This window comes from Schistocerca americana, chromosome 10 (genome assembly GCF_021461395.2).
Source record: "Schistocerca americana isolate TAMUIC-IGC-003095 chromosome 10, iqSchAmer2.1, whole genome shotgun sequence".
In the NCBI taxonomy this organism is placed as follows: Eukaryota; Metazoa; Arthropoda; class Insecta; order Orthoptera; family Acrididae; genus Schistocerca; species Schistocerca americana.
The window spans coordinates 91,765,662-91,784,871 of record NC_060128.1 but is presented as its reverse complement, the minus strand read 5'-3'; the positions used below and the strand labels follow the sequence as shown (position 1 = coordinate 91,784,871).

At 43.9% G+C, this 19,210-nt stretch overlaps 1 protein-coding gene across 3 annotated transcripts in view; it reads right to left on the bottom strand.

The window, feature by feature from the left end:
* The window catches only part of LOC124552503, an 84,905-nt gene that overhangs the window by 12,991 nt on the left and 52,704 nt on the right, over positions 1-19,210 (bottom strand). For all 3 annotated transcript variants that reach the window (XM_047126787.1, XM_047126789.1, XM_047126788.1), the window contains 2 exons: positions 16,961-17,164; positions 2,688-2,876 (listed from right to left, as the gene is read on the bottom strand). In XM_047126787.1, the coding sequence (XP_046982743.1) occupies positions 2,688-2,876; positions 16,961-17,164 (393 nt within the window). The remainder of the gene's footprint in view (positions 1-2,687; positions 2,877-16,960; positions 17,165-19,210) is intronic.

The following is a 19,210-nucleotide window of genomic DNA, read 5'->3' as shown; positions in this document are numbered from 1 at the left end:
AGTAGCTTACTCGCACTCTTATTTTTTTATCCATTATTAAACCTACTCCTGCATTACCCCTATTTGAGTTTGTATTTATAACTCTGTATCCACCTGACCAAAAGTCTTGTTCCTTCTGCCACCAAATTTCACTAATTCCCACTATATCTAACTTTAACCTATCCATTTCCCTTTTTAAATTTTCTAACCTACCTGCCCGATTAAGGGATCTGACATTCCACGCTCCGATCCGTAGAATGCCAGTTTTCTTTCTCCTGAGTCCTCTTGAGTAGTCCCCGCCCAGAGATCCGAATGGGGGACTATTTTACCTCCGGAATATTTTACCCAAGAGGACGCCATCATCATTTAATCATACAGTAAAGCTGCATGCCCTCGAGAAAAATTACGGCTGTAGTTTCCCATTGCTTTCAACCGTTCGCAGTACCAAAACCTTCAGGAACCACATGTTTGTCTGGCCTCTCAACAGATACCCCTCTGTTGTGGTTGCACCTACGGTATGACTATCTGTATCGTTGAGGCATGCCAGCCTCCCCACTAACCGCAAGGTCCATGGTTCATGGGGGGGATTTATTCCAATACTACAATATATATAACAGTACAACTGCCTACGAGAGCATAGGCTTTCACAGCCTTTGTCATCTTCAATAAAACAGTTCTGGGTGTAAAACCATGTTATGTTGATGCCACTATACTCAGAACCAGTTTATTGAAGAAACAATAGTTTAATCTACAGCCAAAGATAGATTTCGTCTTATGTTTCCAAACACAAGCTGTAACATTTCTTCTGTAACAGAAGCAGTGAAACTAGATATTGCAGTTTTCTATTCATCGATGGATTTTGGACAGTTGCTTTTGCTAAACCCCAGAAGAAGAAAACAAAAAGGTCAGGTGGTGTTAGGTCAGGCGATCGTGGAGGCCAAAGTCCCTGTTAAATAATGCGATCACCAAAAACATCAGCAAGCAGTGACATTGAAACGCGAGCTGTATGTGAAGTTACACCATCTTGTTGAAAATAACTGGTTAACAATTATACGGCACTGCGGAGAGACTTTTTGAATGTTGCGAGAGTCCACTTGATGGGAAGTAACCCAGACAACAAACTATGTGCGTCTGCATGCGCGTGCGCCCCCCTGTATGTGTACGCACTCAATTGAGTCTATCAGTTCTAGTGGGCGCCTGTATAACACTCGTCATGTGGTGCAAGGAAAGATGAACATGACAGAATAATATTAAGTAGTAGCAAGTAAGCCGCAGAACATATACTGTGCATGGGTGCTTTCATGTTTGCAGACATTAAGCGGGCAGTGTGGAATACAAGGAAACGGCAAGAAGTGGTGACAAATTGCTTCACCCGCTGTGGGTGGCACATTTTACGTTTTGCGGTGGTGGCTTGACTGTCAAAGAGCAACCACACTCTCCAAAAATGAACTTGAGAGACAGGATGGTTTTGCAACAGTTGAAATATACTGCAATCTGGACTGTCATATTGAGCCTTCAAGGCATATGTCTTATGAAAGTTGTGTTCTTCTCTAATTCATGAATATCACTAATGAGCTGTACAACTACTCAAGGAAAAATATGTCAAACTAGAGGACGTGCTTTTTATGATATGAGTAAGTTTTCTTCTTTTGCTCCAGTAACTTCAGAATGTTAAGAAGTCAAGCCTTTCCTCAGCAACACACAGGATTTCAGAGGCACTGATTAGCAGGACCCCTACTTCAAGAGAATCAACTGTAGCACTGGATTAAAAGGAAAAGGTAAATACTTCAGACGTTACGTCGGGTAACAGATCTTGTGAAGTGTTCTGACTCGGTTTCAAGTACAAGGTGCGAGCCAGCAGCTACATGAAACCCTAAAACACCAAGAAAAACACTTCAGTGTGCATCCTCTTGTGAGATCAGACTGAAGTTTAACAATAAGGATGATGGGTGACCTGTTAAACACTTTCACTGTACATCAAACTTTGGCACACTAATGGTTTAGTCGAGTCATCACATGGATTTATGAGTGGGATCCTGAGAAAAAGTGGAAAAGTAAGGAGCGGCACACAGACATCTACTTGACCAAAAAAAGCTCAAATAAGCAAATCAAAGATCAAAACAAAGCAAATTTGCTTTTTTGACAGTAGGGCTATCGTGCATAAAGAATTTGTTCCTCCAGGACAAACTGTCAACCAAATGTTTTACAAAGCTAATGTTGAAAGGCTCAGGAAAGAGAGAATTATTAACTGAGACTGGACATTGCACACAAGTGGATGCTGTTCGTGACATCGCCCCATGCCATGCGGCCACTTCCATCCTGGAATTTTTGACTTCAAAAGGCTTTCATGTTGTTCTGTGGCCTCCTATTCACCTGAACTGAGTCCTTTTGATTATTCCCCCAAAATTGAAAAAATGTCTTAAAATGACATCATTTTGGGATTCAGGAACATTCAGAAGAATGTGACCAAGAGCACTGCAACCCAGAGTGGGAACAATGACTACCAGTGTATAGTTGCCCAAGGGAGTTCCCTTGGGCAATATTATTGACTGAAAAAATAAAAACTATGGTACATAAAAAATCAGTCTCATTACTTTTCTCCCACATCAAATATACAGAAATGATGGTGTAACTACATATGCATCATGCAACATGAAAGCTATACAAGATCTGCTTATCTGCATGGAAGAGGAGAAGGAGATACTTACAGCTTTAAGTTCCTCTGCTGAAGCTATTCTCAATTTGTTCAATAGTTCTGTGAGACGATTTGGTGCTTCCTTGGATTCTATGTCTAGCTGTGAGCGTTTCCTTCTAGCTTTTTCCGCTGCTTCCTCAATATTGTGCCAGCTATGAGACAAATCGCTAGCTAAATTCATTAACTCCTTCTGAGCACTTTTCTGGGAAAAAAAGGCCATACATTAAAACAATATTCATTTCAGCTGTTGCAGGTATAGAGAAACAGGAGTTATTTCTTGGCAAGTATTACATTTCTTCAGCATCAATGAATGTTGATTCTACTGCACACACAGTGTGGCCTTTGTGAGAAAGCATTAACCACAGGACAAATAGCAATCACAAACTTTACACAGTTACATAAGACATAATATGGCTGATAAGATTTTACTTCATTTAAAGAGTTTTGGGCAGATTGGAAAATCCCTATCTTAAACAATGTAATATTTATTCATATAAAAGGTACCTTTTTTCAGCAATTATTGGGAATAAAAATTTGAAGAAAATATGCCTTGAGTTGCACATTTCTAGCCACTAACAGAGGTATTTCTGAAAGTATTGATTATTTTTAAGATAATTATATTTGTGAAAAGTAGACATAAACTTTCTACACTTTTCGATGTACATAAGGCTAACTTCTTTGAGATTTACAAAATACGAAAACCCCCGTGTTAAAATATGCACAATACTCCAATGAGTATACTCCATAATTTTGAACAAATTCTGGTTAATAGAAACTGAGAAAGTACACTTTTTTCTTGAAAAATTCAACTTACAGAAAACAGCCATTAAAGTTGTCAATGCCTCCCAGCTCCATACATTGGGTTGTCTGCATCATCTTCCATTTCATCTTGCAATATCCTTTTTCCTGCCTGTCTTGCCATCGTTTCAAAGTCTCAAACAGTTCTCAGACACAAAAAGCCTTTCTTTATCTAAATTTAACATTTGTTTTACTGCAAAATGAGCAAAGGTTTCTAGCAGCCTTTTCAGTACTTCATATCTTGTAACATTTCCATCACTGAATTTTGTCACTGCATCCAAGACACCAAAATGCAGTATACTGATTGCCACCAACACTCTCGGGAATTCTCTCCAAGATTACACTGTTTATGGCCTCATTAGGATTTTCGGAGTGATTTTTGTCAGTGGACTTACATCTGACAAATCCTTGGAAGTTTCTTTCAAGATTTCTACTTGCAAAAGAAATAGCTGGTTTGTAAATAGAATCACTTTCTGGAAGGCCTATGACTGGGTTTATTGTCTCTTGAAGGGTGGAACAAAACTGCCCACACAGCTTTTCTAATATCTTCTATGCTACTGCTATACCATAATAGTTTTGAATTCTTTCCACGACAGGTTTTTTCCATGTCTATTCTTACCATCTAATCGTCAGCCATCTTCCAATTTCTTTCCCTTATATGCAGTTTTCAGTCCTCATAGCCTCATACCCATTTGCTTTTTTTCACTCCTGCTTGGTGATCGTTACATTTTCCCCACATAGCTTCTCTTCCTCAAGTGTTTTGAAAGCTACTGAATCACTACCTCCTAAATAATTGCTCTCAGAGGTGGGGGATTCAAAAATCAAATTTCAATCTGAGAACTATTACATACGAGGGGCATCTGAAAAGTCCGTGCAAAGTCCAAGAGATGGCACCACTGGCCTGTATCGAGGTCATGTTCAGTTAGTAGTATCTTTTCAGCCATATTGGCCTATTTCTTTGTGTTTGACATTCGTGTGAATCAAGGAAGTGGAGTGATTGTCAAAAAATGGACAAAAAAATTTCGTGTGATGATTAAACATTACTTTATGAAAGGCAAAACACCTCAGGAGACTAAAGAGAAGCTTGATAAACACTGCGGTGACTCTGCACCTTTGATTAGAACAGTTTATAAGTGGTTTCAAAATTTTCGGAGTGGCCATATGGGCACAAGTGATGCTGAACATTCTGGATGCCCTGTGGAGGTTACAATTCCAGAAATCATTGATAAAATCCATGATATGGTGACGGATGACAGAAGAGTTAAGGTGCGTGAGATTGCTAGTGCTGTGGGCATCTCAAATGAATGGGTACATATTATTTTGCATAAATATTTGGACATGAGAAAGCTATCCGCAAGATGGGTTCAGCGACTGCTTGCGGTTGACCAAAAACTGAATTGTGTGAAGCATTGCAAGGATGATTTGCAGCCGTTCAGGAAGAATCCGCAGGACTAAGCGTCGTTTCGTCACTGTGGATGAAACATGGATACATTACTATACTCCTGAGCTCAAACAACAATCTAAACAATGGGTTACCATGGGAGAATCTGCACCAAAAAAGGCGAAGACCATTCCTTCGGCCGGAAAGGTTATGGCGACTGTCTTTTGGGATTCGACTATCTGGAAAAGGTAAACTCTTACAGGTGCATATTATTCATCGTTATTGGACCATTTGAAAACCGAGCTGCAAGAAAAATGCTGGAGATTGGACCACAAAAAAGTCCTTTTTATCACGACAATGCACCTTCACACACCTCAGCAGTTGTGGTCACAAAATTAATGGAAATAGGATTCCAACTCATTTCACATCCCCCCTACTCTCCAGACTTGGCTCCCTCTGACTACTATTTGTTCCCCAATTTGAAGAAATAGCTGGCAGGACAATGATTTTATTGAAACGACGAGGTGATTGCAGGAACTAATAGCTGTTTTGCAGACTTTGATAATTCCTATTATTCGGAAGGGATCAACAAATTAGAATCACATTGGATGAAGTGCATAAGTCTAAAAGGAGACTATTTTGAAAAACAAAGGTTTACCCCAAACACATAAGTAGCTTTTATTTATGCACGGACTTTTCAAATGCCCCTCGTATACATGGTTACTCGCACAATGTTTTGTTGAAACGAATGATTTTTTTTTTTTTTTTTTTTGTGGTTTTAGGGCGCACAACTTCAATGGTCATTAGCGCCCTGACTACTCTAAGAATGCACCGCGAGGCACAAGTTGACCACAACAACTAAAAGGGAAAACACGATAAAAGACAGACGGACAGGCATAGGATTAAAAAACAGCATCATCAAATGTCCTTAGCGAGGTGTGTCAAATTGATAAAACGAAGAACACGAGCAGCTGCTCGTGGGTCATCCGCTAAAATGGCATCGAAAGTATTTGGCAGGTTAAGATCGAGGTGCAGTGTGTTAAGATCTGGACAGGACATTAAAATGTGTCTAACGGTCAGCAAGTGCCCACATGGGCAGAACGGCGCCGGCGCAGCCGTCAGCAGATGGCGATGGCTGAACCGGCAGTGTCCAATTCTTAACCGGGCTAAAACGACCTCCTCCCGCCGAGAAGGGCGTGAGGAGGACGTCCAAGCCACGGGAAGAGGTTTTAAGGCCCGAAGCTTGTTGTCGGTAAGTGCAGCCCAATCGGCATGCCACAGAGATAATATGCGCCGACAAATCACCCTGCTAAAATCGGACGAAGGGACGCAACAAGAAGCTGTTCGAGGCTGGAGGACCGCAGCCTTGGCCGCCGCATCTGCAGCTTCGTTCCCAGGGATACCGACATGGCCCGGAACCCACATAAAGCTAACTGGAGAACCGACGTCCACCAGCTGCTGAAGAGAGCGTTGGATCCGGTGTACGAAAGGGTGAACCGGGTACGGATCACTGAGGCTCTGGATGGCGCTCAGGGAATCTGAGCAGATGACATAAGCAGAATGTCGGTGACGGCAGATGTAAAGAACAGCCTGGTAGAGGGCAAAGAGCTCAGCTGTGAAGACCGAACAATGGCCATGGAGCCGGTATTTGAAACTTTGTGCCTCGACAATAAAGGAACACCCGACCCCGTCATTGGTCTTAGAGCCATCTGTATAAATGAAAGTCATGTCGATGAACTTCGAACGAAGTTCCAAAAAACGGGAGTGGTAGACCGAACCGGGGGTGACCTCTTTTGGGAGCGAGCTGAGGTCAAGGTGAACGCGGACCTGAGCCTGGAGCCAAGGTGGCGTGCGGCTCTCGCCCACTCGAAAGGTTGCAGGGAGGGAAAAAGTAAGGTGTTGAAGGAGGCGACGAAAGCGAACGCCAGGGGGTAGCAGGGCAGAGACATACAACCCGTATTGACGGTCAAGAGAGTCGTCAAAAAAGGAACGATAAGACGGATGGTCGGGCATTGACAGTAGCCGACAGGCATACCGACAAAGCAGTATATCGCGCCGGTAGGTGAGTGGCAATTCGCCAGCGTCAGCATGAAGACTCTCTACGGGACTGGTATAAAATGCTCCGATCGCAAGTCGTAAACCCCGATGTTGTATGGAGTTCAGGCGGCGTAAGATGGATGGCCGTGCAGAGGAGTATACGAAGCTCCCATAATCCAGCTTGGAGCGGACGATCGACCGATATAGACGAAGTAGGACGGTTCGATCCGCTCCCCACGACAGACCACTGAGAACACGGAGGACATTTAAAGAACGGGTACAACGGGCGGCCAAATATGACACATGTGGAGACCAGCTAAGTTTCCTGTCAAATGTAAGGCCTAAAAATTTGGTTGTCTCCACGATTGGGAGAGCAACGGGACCGAGTCTTAAGGACGGTGGGAGAAACTCTTTGTATCGCCAGAAGTTAATACAGACTGTCTTCTCGGCAGAAAAACGGAAGCCATTGGCGACACTCCAGGAGTAAAGACGGTCAAGAGAACGCTGAAGACAGCGCTCCAGGACACGTGTACACTGCGCGCTGCAATAGATGGTAAAATCGTCCACGAAAAGGGAGCCTGATACATCAGCTGGGAGGCAATCCATTATTGGATTGATCGCGATGGCGAAGAGAGCGACGCTCAAAACTGAGCCCTGTGGCACCCCATTCTCCTGGCGAAAGGTGTCGGACAGGACAGAACCCACACGTACCCTGAACTGTCGATCCATTAAAAAGGAACGAATAAAAAGAGGGAGGCGACCGCGAAGGCCCCATGTATGCATGGTGCGGAGGATGCCCGCCTTCCAACAGGTGTCGTAAGCCTTCTCCAAATCAAAGAACACAGCCGCGGTCGGGCGCTTCCGCAAGAAGTTATTCATAATGAAGGTCGACAAGGTAACCAGATGGTCAACAGCAGAGCGGCGCCTACGAAATCCACATTGTACATTGGTAAGTAGGCGTCGAGACTCGAGCAGCCAAACCAATCGAGAGTTAACCATTCGCTCCATCACTTTACATACACAGCTGGTAAGCGAGATAGGTCGATAACTGGAAGGCAAGTGCTTGTCCTTCCCCGGCTTAGGAATCGGGACAACAATAGACTCGCGCCAGCATGCGGGAACATGTCCCTCAATCCAGATGCGATTGTATGTACGAAGAAGAAAACCTTTACCCGCAGGAGAAAGGTTCTTCAGCATCTGAATATGAATAGAATCTGGCCCTGGAGCAGAGGACCGTGATCGGCCAAGTGCGTTTTCGAGTTCCCGCATGGTGAATGGGGCATTATAACTTTCACAATTCGAGGAGCGGAAGTTAGGTGGCCTAGCCTCCTCTGCCTGTTTGCGGGGGAGGAAGGCAGGGTGGTAATGAGCGGAGCTCGAAACCTCTGCGAAAAAGCGGCCGAAGGCATTGGAGACAGCCTCAGGGGCCACAAGGACGTCATTCGCGACCGTCAAGCCAGAAACTGGTGAGTGGACCTTAGTGCCAGATAGCCGGCGCAGGCTACCCCAGACAACAGAAGAAGGAGTAAAACTGTTGAAGGTGCTTGTGAAAGCAGCCCAGCTGGCTTTCTTGCTTTCTTTGATAATACGACGACACTGAGCACGTAATCGTTTATAATTGATACAATTCGCCACTGTAGGGTGGCGTTTAAAAGTGCGTAAAGCACGTCGACGAGCACGTAAAGCGTCTCTACATGCTGCGGTCCACCAGGGGACCGGTACGCGACGTGGAGAAGAAGGAGGGTGAGGGATGGAATATTCAGCAGCAGCGAGAATGACTTCCGTGAGGTGTGCGACCTGACGATCGCAGCTTGTAAAGGTTTGATCCTGAAAGGTCGCCCTGGAAGAGAAGAGCCCCCAGTCTGCCTTGGAGATGGTCCAATTAGAGAAGCACGGAGAGGGGGTATGCTGCAGGAGATGGATAACACACGGGAAGTGGTCGCTCGAATATGTATCAGAAAGTGCATACCACTCAAACCGGCGTGCAAGTTGGGGAGTACATATAGAGAGGTCTAAATGGGAATAGGTGTGAGATGTGTCCGAAAGAAAAGTAGGGGCGCCAGTATTGAGGCAGACAAGATCGAGCTGGTTGAAAAGGTCTGCTAACAAGGAGCCCCTCGGGCAGGATGCTGGAGAGCCCCAAAGGGGATGGTGGGCATTGAAGTCTCCAGTTAACAAAAATGGTGCAGGTAGCTGAGCAATAAGTTGCATCACGTCTGCCCTGGTAACGGCAGATGACGATGGAGTGTAAACGGTACAAAAGGAAAACGTAAAAGTGGGGAGAGTAATGCGGATGGCAACTGCCTGCAGGCCGGTGTGCAACGTGATGGGATCGTAGTAAATATCATCCCGGACCAGCAACATAACCCCTCCATGAGCTGGGATACCTACCACAGGGGGTAGGTCAAAACGCACAGAGGTGTAGTGTGCCAAGGCAATTTGATCGCATGGGCGTAGCTTCGTTTCCTGGAGGGCTACGACAAGCGGACGGTGCAAGCGGAGCAGCAACTTCAAGTCCTCTCGGTTGGAGCGAATGCTGCGAATATTCCAGTGAATAAGTGCCATCGTAAGAAAAGAAAGATGAGAGAAGTGGTCACCTCGAAGGCCGCTTAGAGCCTGGCTTCGAGCGAGCACTGCCGCCGCTATCAGTAGGCGGACAGTCATCGTCCATTGGGTCTATAGGGTCATCGGCCATCTCGGGAGGATGGCCGGGAGGGGGAGCTTCCTCCGCCAGTGAACGGCCAGATGTACGGCGACCAGCGGTGCGGCCAGGCGAAACGGATGACGGCCTGGGGCGGCAGCCGCTGGGTGGCGCAAGAGAAGAAATGCGCCGTGGCGGGGAAGGAGAACTGTGCTTCCTATGCGCCTTTTTGGAAGGACGTGTAGTGGAAGTACCGGTCGAAGGCTGGGAGGTCGAGGTACGGAGGAAGTCTGCACGGGATGGTTCCTTCTTGAAGGCCCGTGCATCTGACTTCGGTGTCTTCGTCTTAGCAGAAGCTGAGGAAGGTGCTCGTGTCTGTGGGGTGATGGGAGGAAGAGGAAGAGGAGACGTCGACCGCGCGATCTTAGCACTGGCCGAACGGACGACCGTGGTGCTGAAGGTCAGATCGCATGTCTGGGTTGCTACCTCCCGGGTAGTCCGAGGAGAGGCGAGGACAGTACTGTATTTCCCCGCTGGGAGCAGCGTGGGCTTCCTACTAGCCAATAGCTTGCGAGCAGCCGAGGTGGACACTTTCTCTTTGACCCGAATTTCCTGGATACAGCGTTCTTCCTTATAGACAGGACAGTCGCGGGAGGATGCGGCATGGTCACCCTGACAGTTCACACAACGAGGAGACGGAGGTGGACAGTCACCCTCATGGGCATCCCTGCCACAGGTGACACATTTAGCCGCATTGGAACAAGACTGTCGAGTGTGATTGAAACGCTGACACTGGTAGCAGCGCGTAGGTGTCGGGATATAGGGGCGAACAGAAATAACCTCGCAGCCCGCCTTGATGCGCGATGGCAGCTTAACACTATCGAAGGTCAAGAAAATTGTCCGGGTCGGTACAAGGTCATTGTTGACCTTTTTCATGACCCTATGGACAGCCGTCACGCCCTGCTCAGCGAGGAATGATTGAAGCTCCTCGTCAGTCAATCCGTCGAGGGAGCCAGTATAGACCACACCACGAGACGAATTCAAAGTTCGGTGGGCCTCCACCCGGACAGGGAACATGTACAGGAGGGTGGCCCGAAGCAGTTTTTGTGCCTGAAAGGCATTCTCAGTTTCTAGTAATAAGGTGCCGTTACGCAACCTGGTACAGGATTTGACAGATCCGGCTATGGCATCTACGCCCTTCTGAATAACGAAAGGGTTGACAGACGAAAAATCCTTTCCGTCCTCAGTTCGAGAAACTACGAGGAACTGTGGGGCAGGCGGTAGTACTTTTGTCACTGTTGGCTGGTCACGTTTCCGTTTTTGGGTCGAAGTCGAAAGAGATGGAGTAGAATCCATTGCGGAGGAATCCCCCATGATTGCCAGCGTCTCCGATGGCGCGCTCCTTCCTTGTGGGGACCCTCTCAGAGGGCACTCCCGCCTTAGGTGAATGTTTACACCTCAGGTCACACCTCCCGAGAAACAGACGGAGGGACCAATCGGCATGGTCAGAAGGTATCAGCTCAGGCAATCACCCCTCCCCGGGCCTGGCCTTTACCAGGGGGTACGCGCGTGCCTTACATGTCTACCCAGGGCGGGGACTTACGCGTTACCCCGTCACCGGCTACGCGTGCGAACGCGTGGGTCGGCCTTCAGGCACGCACAGGGAGGAAGGAAGAAGAGGAAAAAGAAGAGAGAGAGGGAGAAAGAGGACAGACTGTCTCAAACGCCGAGGCGGAGACCAGAGAAGGCAAGGAGAAGAAGGCAATGAGAAAGCAAGGGGAAGAAGGCAATGAGAAGGCAAGGAGAGAAAGGCAATGAGAAGGCAAGGAGAGAAAGGCAATGAGAAGGCAAGGAGAGAAAGGCAATGAGAAGGCAAGGAGAGAAAGGCAATGAGAAGGCAAGGAGAAAAAGGCAATGAGAAGGCAAGGAGAAAAAGGCAATGAGAAGGCAAGGAGAAAAAGGCAATGAGAAGGCAAGGAGAAGGCAAGGGAAAGAGTAAGGAAGACAGTGAGGTGGAGAAGAGCAAAGAAAGGAACCAACAAAAGGAAGGAAGAAACGAGAAGTGAAAAAACCAAAAGGACCACGATGATAGGTCGTGGAACCGTCCGTCTCCGGACGCAGGCGCGAACTACCCCCGTGAGGGGGATGGACTCCTTTTAGTCGCCTCTTACGACAGGCAGGAATACCGCGGGCCTATTCTAATCCCCGGACCCGCAGGGGGGGTTGAAACGAATGAATAAACCAGAACTAAGGAGACAATGTGTGTTTTATTTATTATTGCGAATGGTAAATTCTGTAGGCCATGACCAGAGAAAAAAAATGGAAATTAAGCTATCAACCTGTCCGGAGCCCCTTAAAATTATGGAAATGATAATTTTCTTATGCTCCTTCAGATATCGAAAAACAGTTGTTTACTGTGTGTTAGAGGATATACAGTCATTGACAACATATTCATTTCCAAGAAAGTCATACGTGGAAAACACGATCCATAATTAATCAACAAACTGAGGTTAGTGATATAAATATTCAGTGTGCAATCACAGGTTTTTCATTGTTCCACAGGTCTATGATCAATTACTTTAAGAGAGGCTACAGGTATTATCTAATAGTTGTTTCATAATGTCCACTGGACCCTCGCCCCCTCCTCCTGACTTAGTTTTCCATTCCACAAACGCTCCTGCTTACACACGTCACATGCATATATGTCAATGTGTGCACGGAAGTGAATGTGGAGAACATGTGATCTGAGTAACTGTTTATAACTCTAGAATTTTCCCATCTTCCATTTTTGTGCAGTTGCTATCTACAAATGATAAATTTGTTCCATTGGTGGATTTCACACAGGACCAAAACTTAACCTTTGACAAACTGGCAATGCAGGTTTCACTTTCAAAAGCACTAAAGACATCTTGCACAGCTGATCTTATGTCTGCATGAACCTTTTTTTGGTTATGTTGCATTGCTGGCCACACCAACAGGAAGAGGCACACAATCAGAGCTCCACAGCTTGTTGTTTTGAAGAGGGTAAACTCAGTCCAGTGTTTTGAGCATGAAAACATGGTCCAAGTAGACTGTATTCTTTTTATTATCCTTGGGTCATGTTCAAGCACCCATAACACGTGCAGAAATGGTGACATTGGTTTATACGTCAATTGTTGACAAGATCTTGCACATACATACACTTCATAACCCAAGTTATTTACATATCTTATGCTTCCAGCTTCTTTTCACACTCCAATACATTGTTAATACATGTGAACAGGTATGCTTCTTATTTTGGTGCGTATGTGGCACAAAGGCAATACAACAATGTATGTGATAATGTCCTTTAGCTGACAAAAACAAACTTCCTATGTCAGTATAGGCACAACTGTTATGGTATGACTGAAGATGTTTACAATCTTATCTGTGGATGGTCAATAACATTAAGTAAGGAACTGGTGGAATATTCACTGACATAAGCTTGTTATTCTCTCACATGCTATCTTGTTGGAAGTAAAGGATTGAAACTCTTACATCAGATATTATGTCACGTGTAATATTAGAAATTGTGGTACAGTCCAACCACAGAGACCTTTTAATGAGGTGTGCCAGTAAGTTTAGGAAATAAAATAATACTGATGTACTAAAATAAATATCTCTCGCTCCCTCAAACACACACACACACACACACACACACACACACACAGTAGGTGAATCTTTTTTCACCATGCAGTGTTATAATGAAACTGGAAAACCATAGTTGGATTACACCATGCCTTTGGAACCTGCAAGTGTTATGTGAAGAAGGGCCCTACTTTGGATTGCCTGTATGGACCACCTAAATCACACTACAACTTTATGCGAAATGGAAGTAGTAGCTACAGTTTTGAGGAAAATATGATCCTCCTGTTAATAATTTACCAATGGAGATTTTAGTTTTTAGTGTGACTAATATGCCCCATGTCTATGCCCGGCATATTTTTAGAGGTATTAATATGACAATGAATGTTACATTTGTACATATAACATGACATCATGTAAGAGCTATGAATCAGATGGTACTATAAGACTTTCAAATATAAGCTGTAAATGAGGCTATCTTCCACAAAACAGTAGCTAATACTTCCTTTCTGCATTGACTTTTACAGTAATTTAGATTCCTCATACAGGCAATCTAAAGTAGGTCCTCCTCCCTCAGACAACACCTGTAGATTCCAACATCGGTACTATAATATATTGTTGAAATAACTGTACTGACTATGGTATATAAAATTTGTAACTGGTTCTAATGTACCATTTGTTACTTAGTATTGCTTGCACCTTGTCCCGCACCTTTCACAGGGTTGGAATGGTGACTATCTGATTTGGCCGGAGGCTCTTCCTGCCGCCACCCCGTAACCCCCCCCCCCCTTCCTCCCCCCAGGACAGAATCAGTGTACCCCAGCTGTCTGCATCTAGTGTAAATCATGAAAGAGTGCAAACACGTTTCAAATGTCTGCGAGTCTTAACTGAAGTGGGTCGTGGGGACCAGTCTGGTTTACACCTAGTGGGATGTGGAAAACCTCCTAAAAACCACATCCAGGCTTGCTGGCACACCAGCCCTCATCGTTAATCCGTTGGGCAGATTCGACTTGGGGCTGTTGCGCCTACCTGAGCCCAGGAAGCAGCGCATTAGCACTCTCTGCTAACCTGGCGGGTCATACCATTTGTTACTACATCAGTATTATTTCATTTTCTACACTGACTGGCACACCTCATTAAGAAGCCCAACATAATTTTCTGTAGATAGACTTTGTACTGTAGTTTCTAATATTACATGCAGCATGTCGTATGATGTAAGAGTTTCGATCCTCTACTTTTAATAAGATAGCACAAGTGAGAATAACAAATATATGTCAGTGAATATTGCACCAATACCTTACCTAATATCATTGATCACCCAGAGATCAGACTCAACATCTTTGGTCATGCCACAACAGTTGTGCCTATACTATGATGTGGCAGCTTCCCAGTTTTGTCAGCTAAGGGACCTAATCATGTACACTATTGTATTGTCTGTGCCACAAACACACAGAAATGATGCCTACCTGTCCACATGTACCAGTGATATATCAGAATGTGAAATGAAGCCGCAAGTTTATAGCAGGTAAGTATCTTGGATTAGGAAGTATATGTATTTGCAAGAGCTTGTAGAGAATTGACAGATAAACCAACGACACCATTTTTGAATGTATTATAGGTGCTTTAAAATCACCCACGGTTGAACTTAGTCAGTTTCAAAGATAAGAACACAGACTACTTGGACCACGTTTCCATTCTCTGATCACATTGAGGCTGTGGGGACTGTGTGTAGCTTATCTGATTTCTGTAACTTTTGAAGTCTGCTGTAAATGTATTTTAATATCTGATCACTATTTAAAGATGTGATGTTGCTTAGTACATAAGAATTTTGTGAAAAAGGTCCTTCCAAAGACTTCTAAGAATCAGCATGTACTTATTACAGAACAACTGCAGTTTTATGTAACAAGCAGTATAATCATTGATATGTCAGAATCAGTACTGCAAAATAAAAAGCAAATTTCCATGATTTTTCTGTTACTTTTTTTAGACAGTCCCTTCCTCTTGTTGGGACAAACAGTTGAGAGAGGTACAAATCTCTGTTTGAGAAAATGGAGGAGTATTTTGTAAAATCTGCACGAAAAATACACAATATAAAATATACAGGTGTTTGTGAGTTAGTTAAATGCTGTCTATTTCAAACCATACTCAATTCCCCCCATTATGGCTGACATGGGAATAAGTACTGAAAGGAGTAATGATACAGTAGACCTTACAAGGAATCACAAGAAGCTAAAAAGTTGAATATTTCAATATTTACAGGCACTGGATTACTCAAGTGCATGACATCATCCCAAATCTAACATTTGCCGTCTATTCAGCAGGAATGATGAATAAGTTCAAAAGTATCGGCACTGGTGCAAATAGCCTCTCACCTTTGATTTCTTTTAGATTTCATAAGCAGTGTCACTGGAGTAATAAGAATGGCAACATTGTTGACGGAGCGACAACACTTTACCCTCCACCTCCCATAACAACCAGAGGTAGCAGCACAGTGGACGCAAAGAGAGAGAGAGAGAGAGAGAGAGAGAGAGAGAGAGAGAGAGAGGGGTGAGGCAATACTGACCCTACGACTTATCTCAGAAGATAAGTTAAGGAAAGGCAAACCTACATTTCTAGCATTTGTAGACTTAGAGAAAGCTTTTGACAATGTTGACTGAAATACTCTCTTTCAAATTCTGAAGGTGGCAGGGGTAAAATACAGGGAGCGAAAGGCTATTTACAATTTGTACAGAAACCAGATGGCAGTTATAAGAGTAGAGGGGCATGAAAGGGAAGCAGTGGTTGGGAAGGGAGTGAGACAGGGTTGTAGCCTCTCCCCGATGTTATTCAATCTGTATATTGAGCAAGAAGTAAAGGAAACAAAAGAAAAGTTTGGAGTAGGTATTAAAATCCATGGAGAAGAAATAAAAACTTTGAGGTTTGCTGATGACATTGTAATTCTGTCAGAGACAGCAAAGGACCTGGAAGAGCAGTTGAACGGAATGGACAGTGTCTTGAAAGGAGGATATAAGATGAACATCAACAAAAGCAAAACGAGGATAATGGAATGTAGTCAAATTAAGTCGGGTGATGCTGAGGAAATTAGATTAGGAAATGAAACACTTAAAGTAGTAAATGAGTTTTGCTACTTGGGGAGCAAAATAACTTATGATGGTTGAAGCAGAGAGGATATAAAATGTAGACTGGCATTGGCAAGGAAAGCGTTTCTGAAGAAGAGAAATTTGTTAACATCGGTACAGATTTAAGTGTCAGGAAGTCTTTTTTCCTAAAAATATTTGTATGGAGTGTAGCCATGTACGGAGGTGAAACATGGACGATAAATAGTTTAGACAAGAAGAGAATAGAAGCCTTCGAAATGTGGTGCTACAGAAGAATGCTGAAGATTAGGTGGGTATGTCACATAACTAATGAGGAGGTATTGAATATAATTGGGGAGAAGAGAAATTTGTGGCACAACCTGACTAGAAGAAGGGATCGGTTGGTAGGACACGTTCTGAGGCATCACGGGATCACTAATTTAGTATTGGGGGGAAGCACGGAGGGTAAAAATCGCAGAAGGATGTAGGTTGCAGTAGTTACTCTGAGATGACGACGGTTGCGTAGGATAGAGCAGCATGGAGAGCTGCATCAAACCAGTCTCTGGACTGAAGGCGGCGGCGGCGGCAACAACAACAACATTTTGAAAGAATAGAAGTAAGTATTTGGAAATACAGACCACTCAGTGGTTTAGTAGTTACTTACTAGAACTATGCACTGCATATGTCCAATGGTATATTATTTCAGCTTACATATGTAATGTGTATGTAGGACAAAAGCTAATACTTACATATCTTTCATCAAGTGCATTAAGTTTCTTTTCAGCATCAATTAGAACAACACGGAGGAAGTCTCTGTCGCAACGAAGTGAGCTACTACGAGACGAAATGATTTCCTTCAGTGAATGGCAGACTATATCACTAGTCTGTCTCGTAACTTGAAGCTTTGCCCATTCTCTTACAACTTCTCTGTCTGCTGAATCTGATAATGTGTGCTGAAAATGGGCAGAACATTTACATCACAAAAAATTCAAGTATATAATTACAAATTGATTTGCTTTCTTTCCAGCTACCCTGCTAAATATCTGACAGAGCTGCAACATCCCTGGTGTAAGGACAGCTGTCACTGCCCATAAAACAGTCAATCAACAACCTTATCAGTAGTATTAGTCAAACAATATTATTGCACCTGAGAGTGACGGCACTGTAGTCAGCTTATGATATTTCATGAGGACATGCTGAACCACTTGACAGTATATGCACAACTGTCTTAAAGCAATTCACAGTGTGATGCACTTTTCCTAATCACGACTCTAGTTGTTTACTGTAACATCACTGCATGTTTCCGGTAATGCCTACAGGAGGTCAAGTGGAACAATTTCGTGGTCAGGTAGCATAATCCTGTAAAACTACGGTAATTTTAAAAGCTAGCCAGTTACGGTGCTGACCTAAAATATATCGATACTAAATATTATCAACTCTTGTTCTCAAAACTTAATCCACATGCACTACAATCAATCCTGTCTGAGGAACATCCACAACTGAGAATTATACCAGAGGTTGAAAATACTGCCACAGTTGCAAGGTTGTTTTATTTAACACATGACCACTTTTGGGCTCTTATACGCCTGCCTTCAGGTGTCGTACTGAAAATAGGAAGTTATAGGAGATAATTTTTACAAGCAGCAAACATAAAAAGTAAAACAAAAAATCCATAAATTTGAAAACATTTATAAACTGTTGGTTGGGCTAGGTGCTGTGAAACCTAAGTCAATGCCAAAGTGACAAGACAGTACTATGGAACACTGCCTGGGTAAAGAAATATGCACAGAATACCAGAACACTTACACTCGGTGCAGTGACCCCGAGTGCCACAGTGGCGAGTACAAGATGCGGTGTGCTACAAATAAGCGCAGAGCTAGGAGTAGAGCAGACACGAAGGAGGAAGCAAACTGGTAAACCAGAGTGGCAAAAGTACTGCCATCTATTGACAGGAAGGCCACTAGCCCAGCCATTCACAATCTGAATTGGTGATTTACATTAAAAAACATTACACAAAAAATGTTAACAGTGCATTATGCATGGTAAAGAAAGATGTTGACCAAGGCAGCACAGAACTGTAGTAAAACTGAGTGGAAGCTGTGACATAAAATTTATGTAATGTATTACCTGCGCCCGTTGGTAGCACACCACGTCTTCTACTCTTCCAACACGGCCCTCGGGGTCACAGTACCGAGCGTAAGTGTTCTGGTATTATTTACACATTTCTTTACCCAGGCAGTCTTCCGTAGTGCTGCCTGACGTTACTTTGGCATTGACTTACGTTTCACGGCACCTAGCCCAACTGCCAGTTTTTAAATTTATGGATTTTTTGTTTTCTTTGTGTTTTCCGAGTGTAAAAATTATTTCAAATCTCTTACTGTTTTCAGTATGACAACTGAAGATGGGCATATTAATAGCTCAAAACTGGTCTTGTGTTAAATAAAAGACTCTTACAATTGTAGCAGTATTTTCAACCACTGGCCACATGCATTAGTCATGACTGACAGTAATAATTGTTCAGTGACATGTTTTTATTATTTTGTATATGATTTGTCCTGTGAATTGGTGCCGACTCAGAAGAGCAGTACACATTAATTATTAATAATACAGGGTGAGCCAAGAGTCTTAACACTTGAAAATTCAATACTTCACAAAATAACATAGGTAGTGATGTAAAAATTTACACATGCTTGAAATGACATAGGGTTTTTTTGAAACCAAAAAGTGTGCAAAATAACCAACAGATAGCACTTTGTACGATACAAAAGCAATAATTAGGTTGTTAGGCAAGCTTTCAGAGGCAGAGGCTGCTCCTCTAGGCAGACGAGCTGAAGGGGAAGGAAGAGAGGTGGAGGAAAAGGACTGGAGAGGTCTAGGAAAAGGCATAGATTTGGGGAAAATCACCCAGAACTGCACGTCAGGGAAGACTTGACGGACGGGATGGAAAGAAAAGATGCCGTGTTCCATCCGTGTTCTGCCATCGGTTGATGAGTAAATCT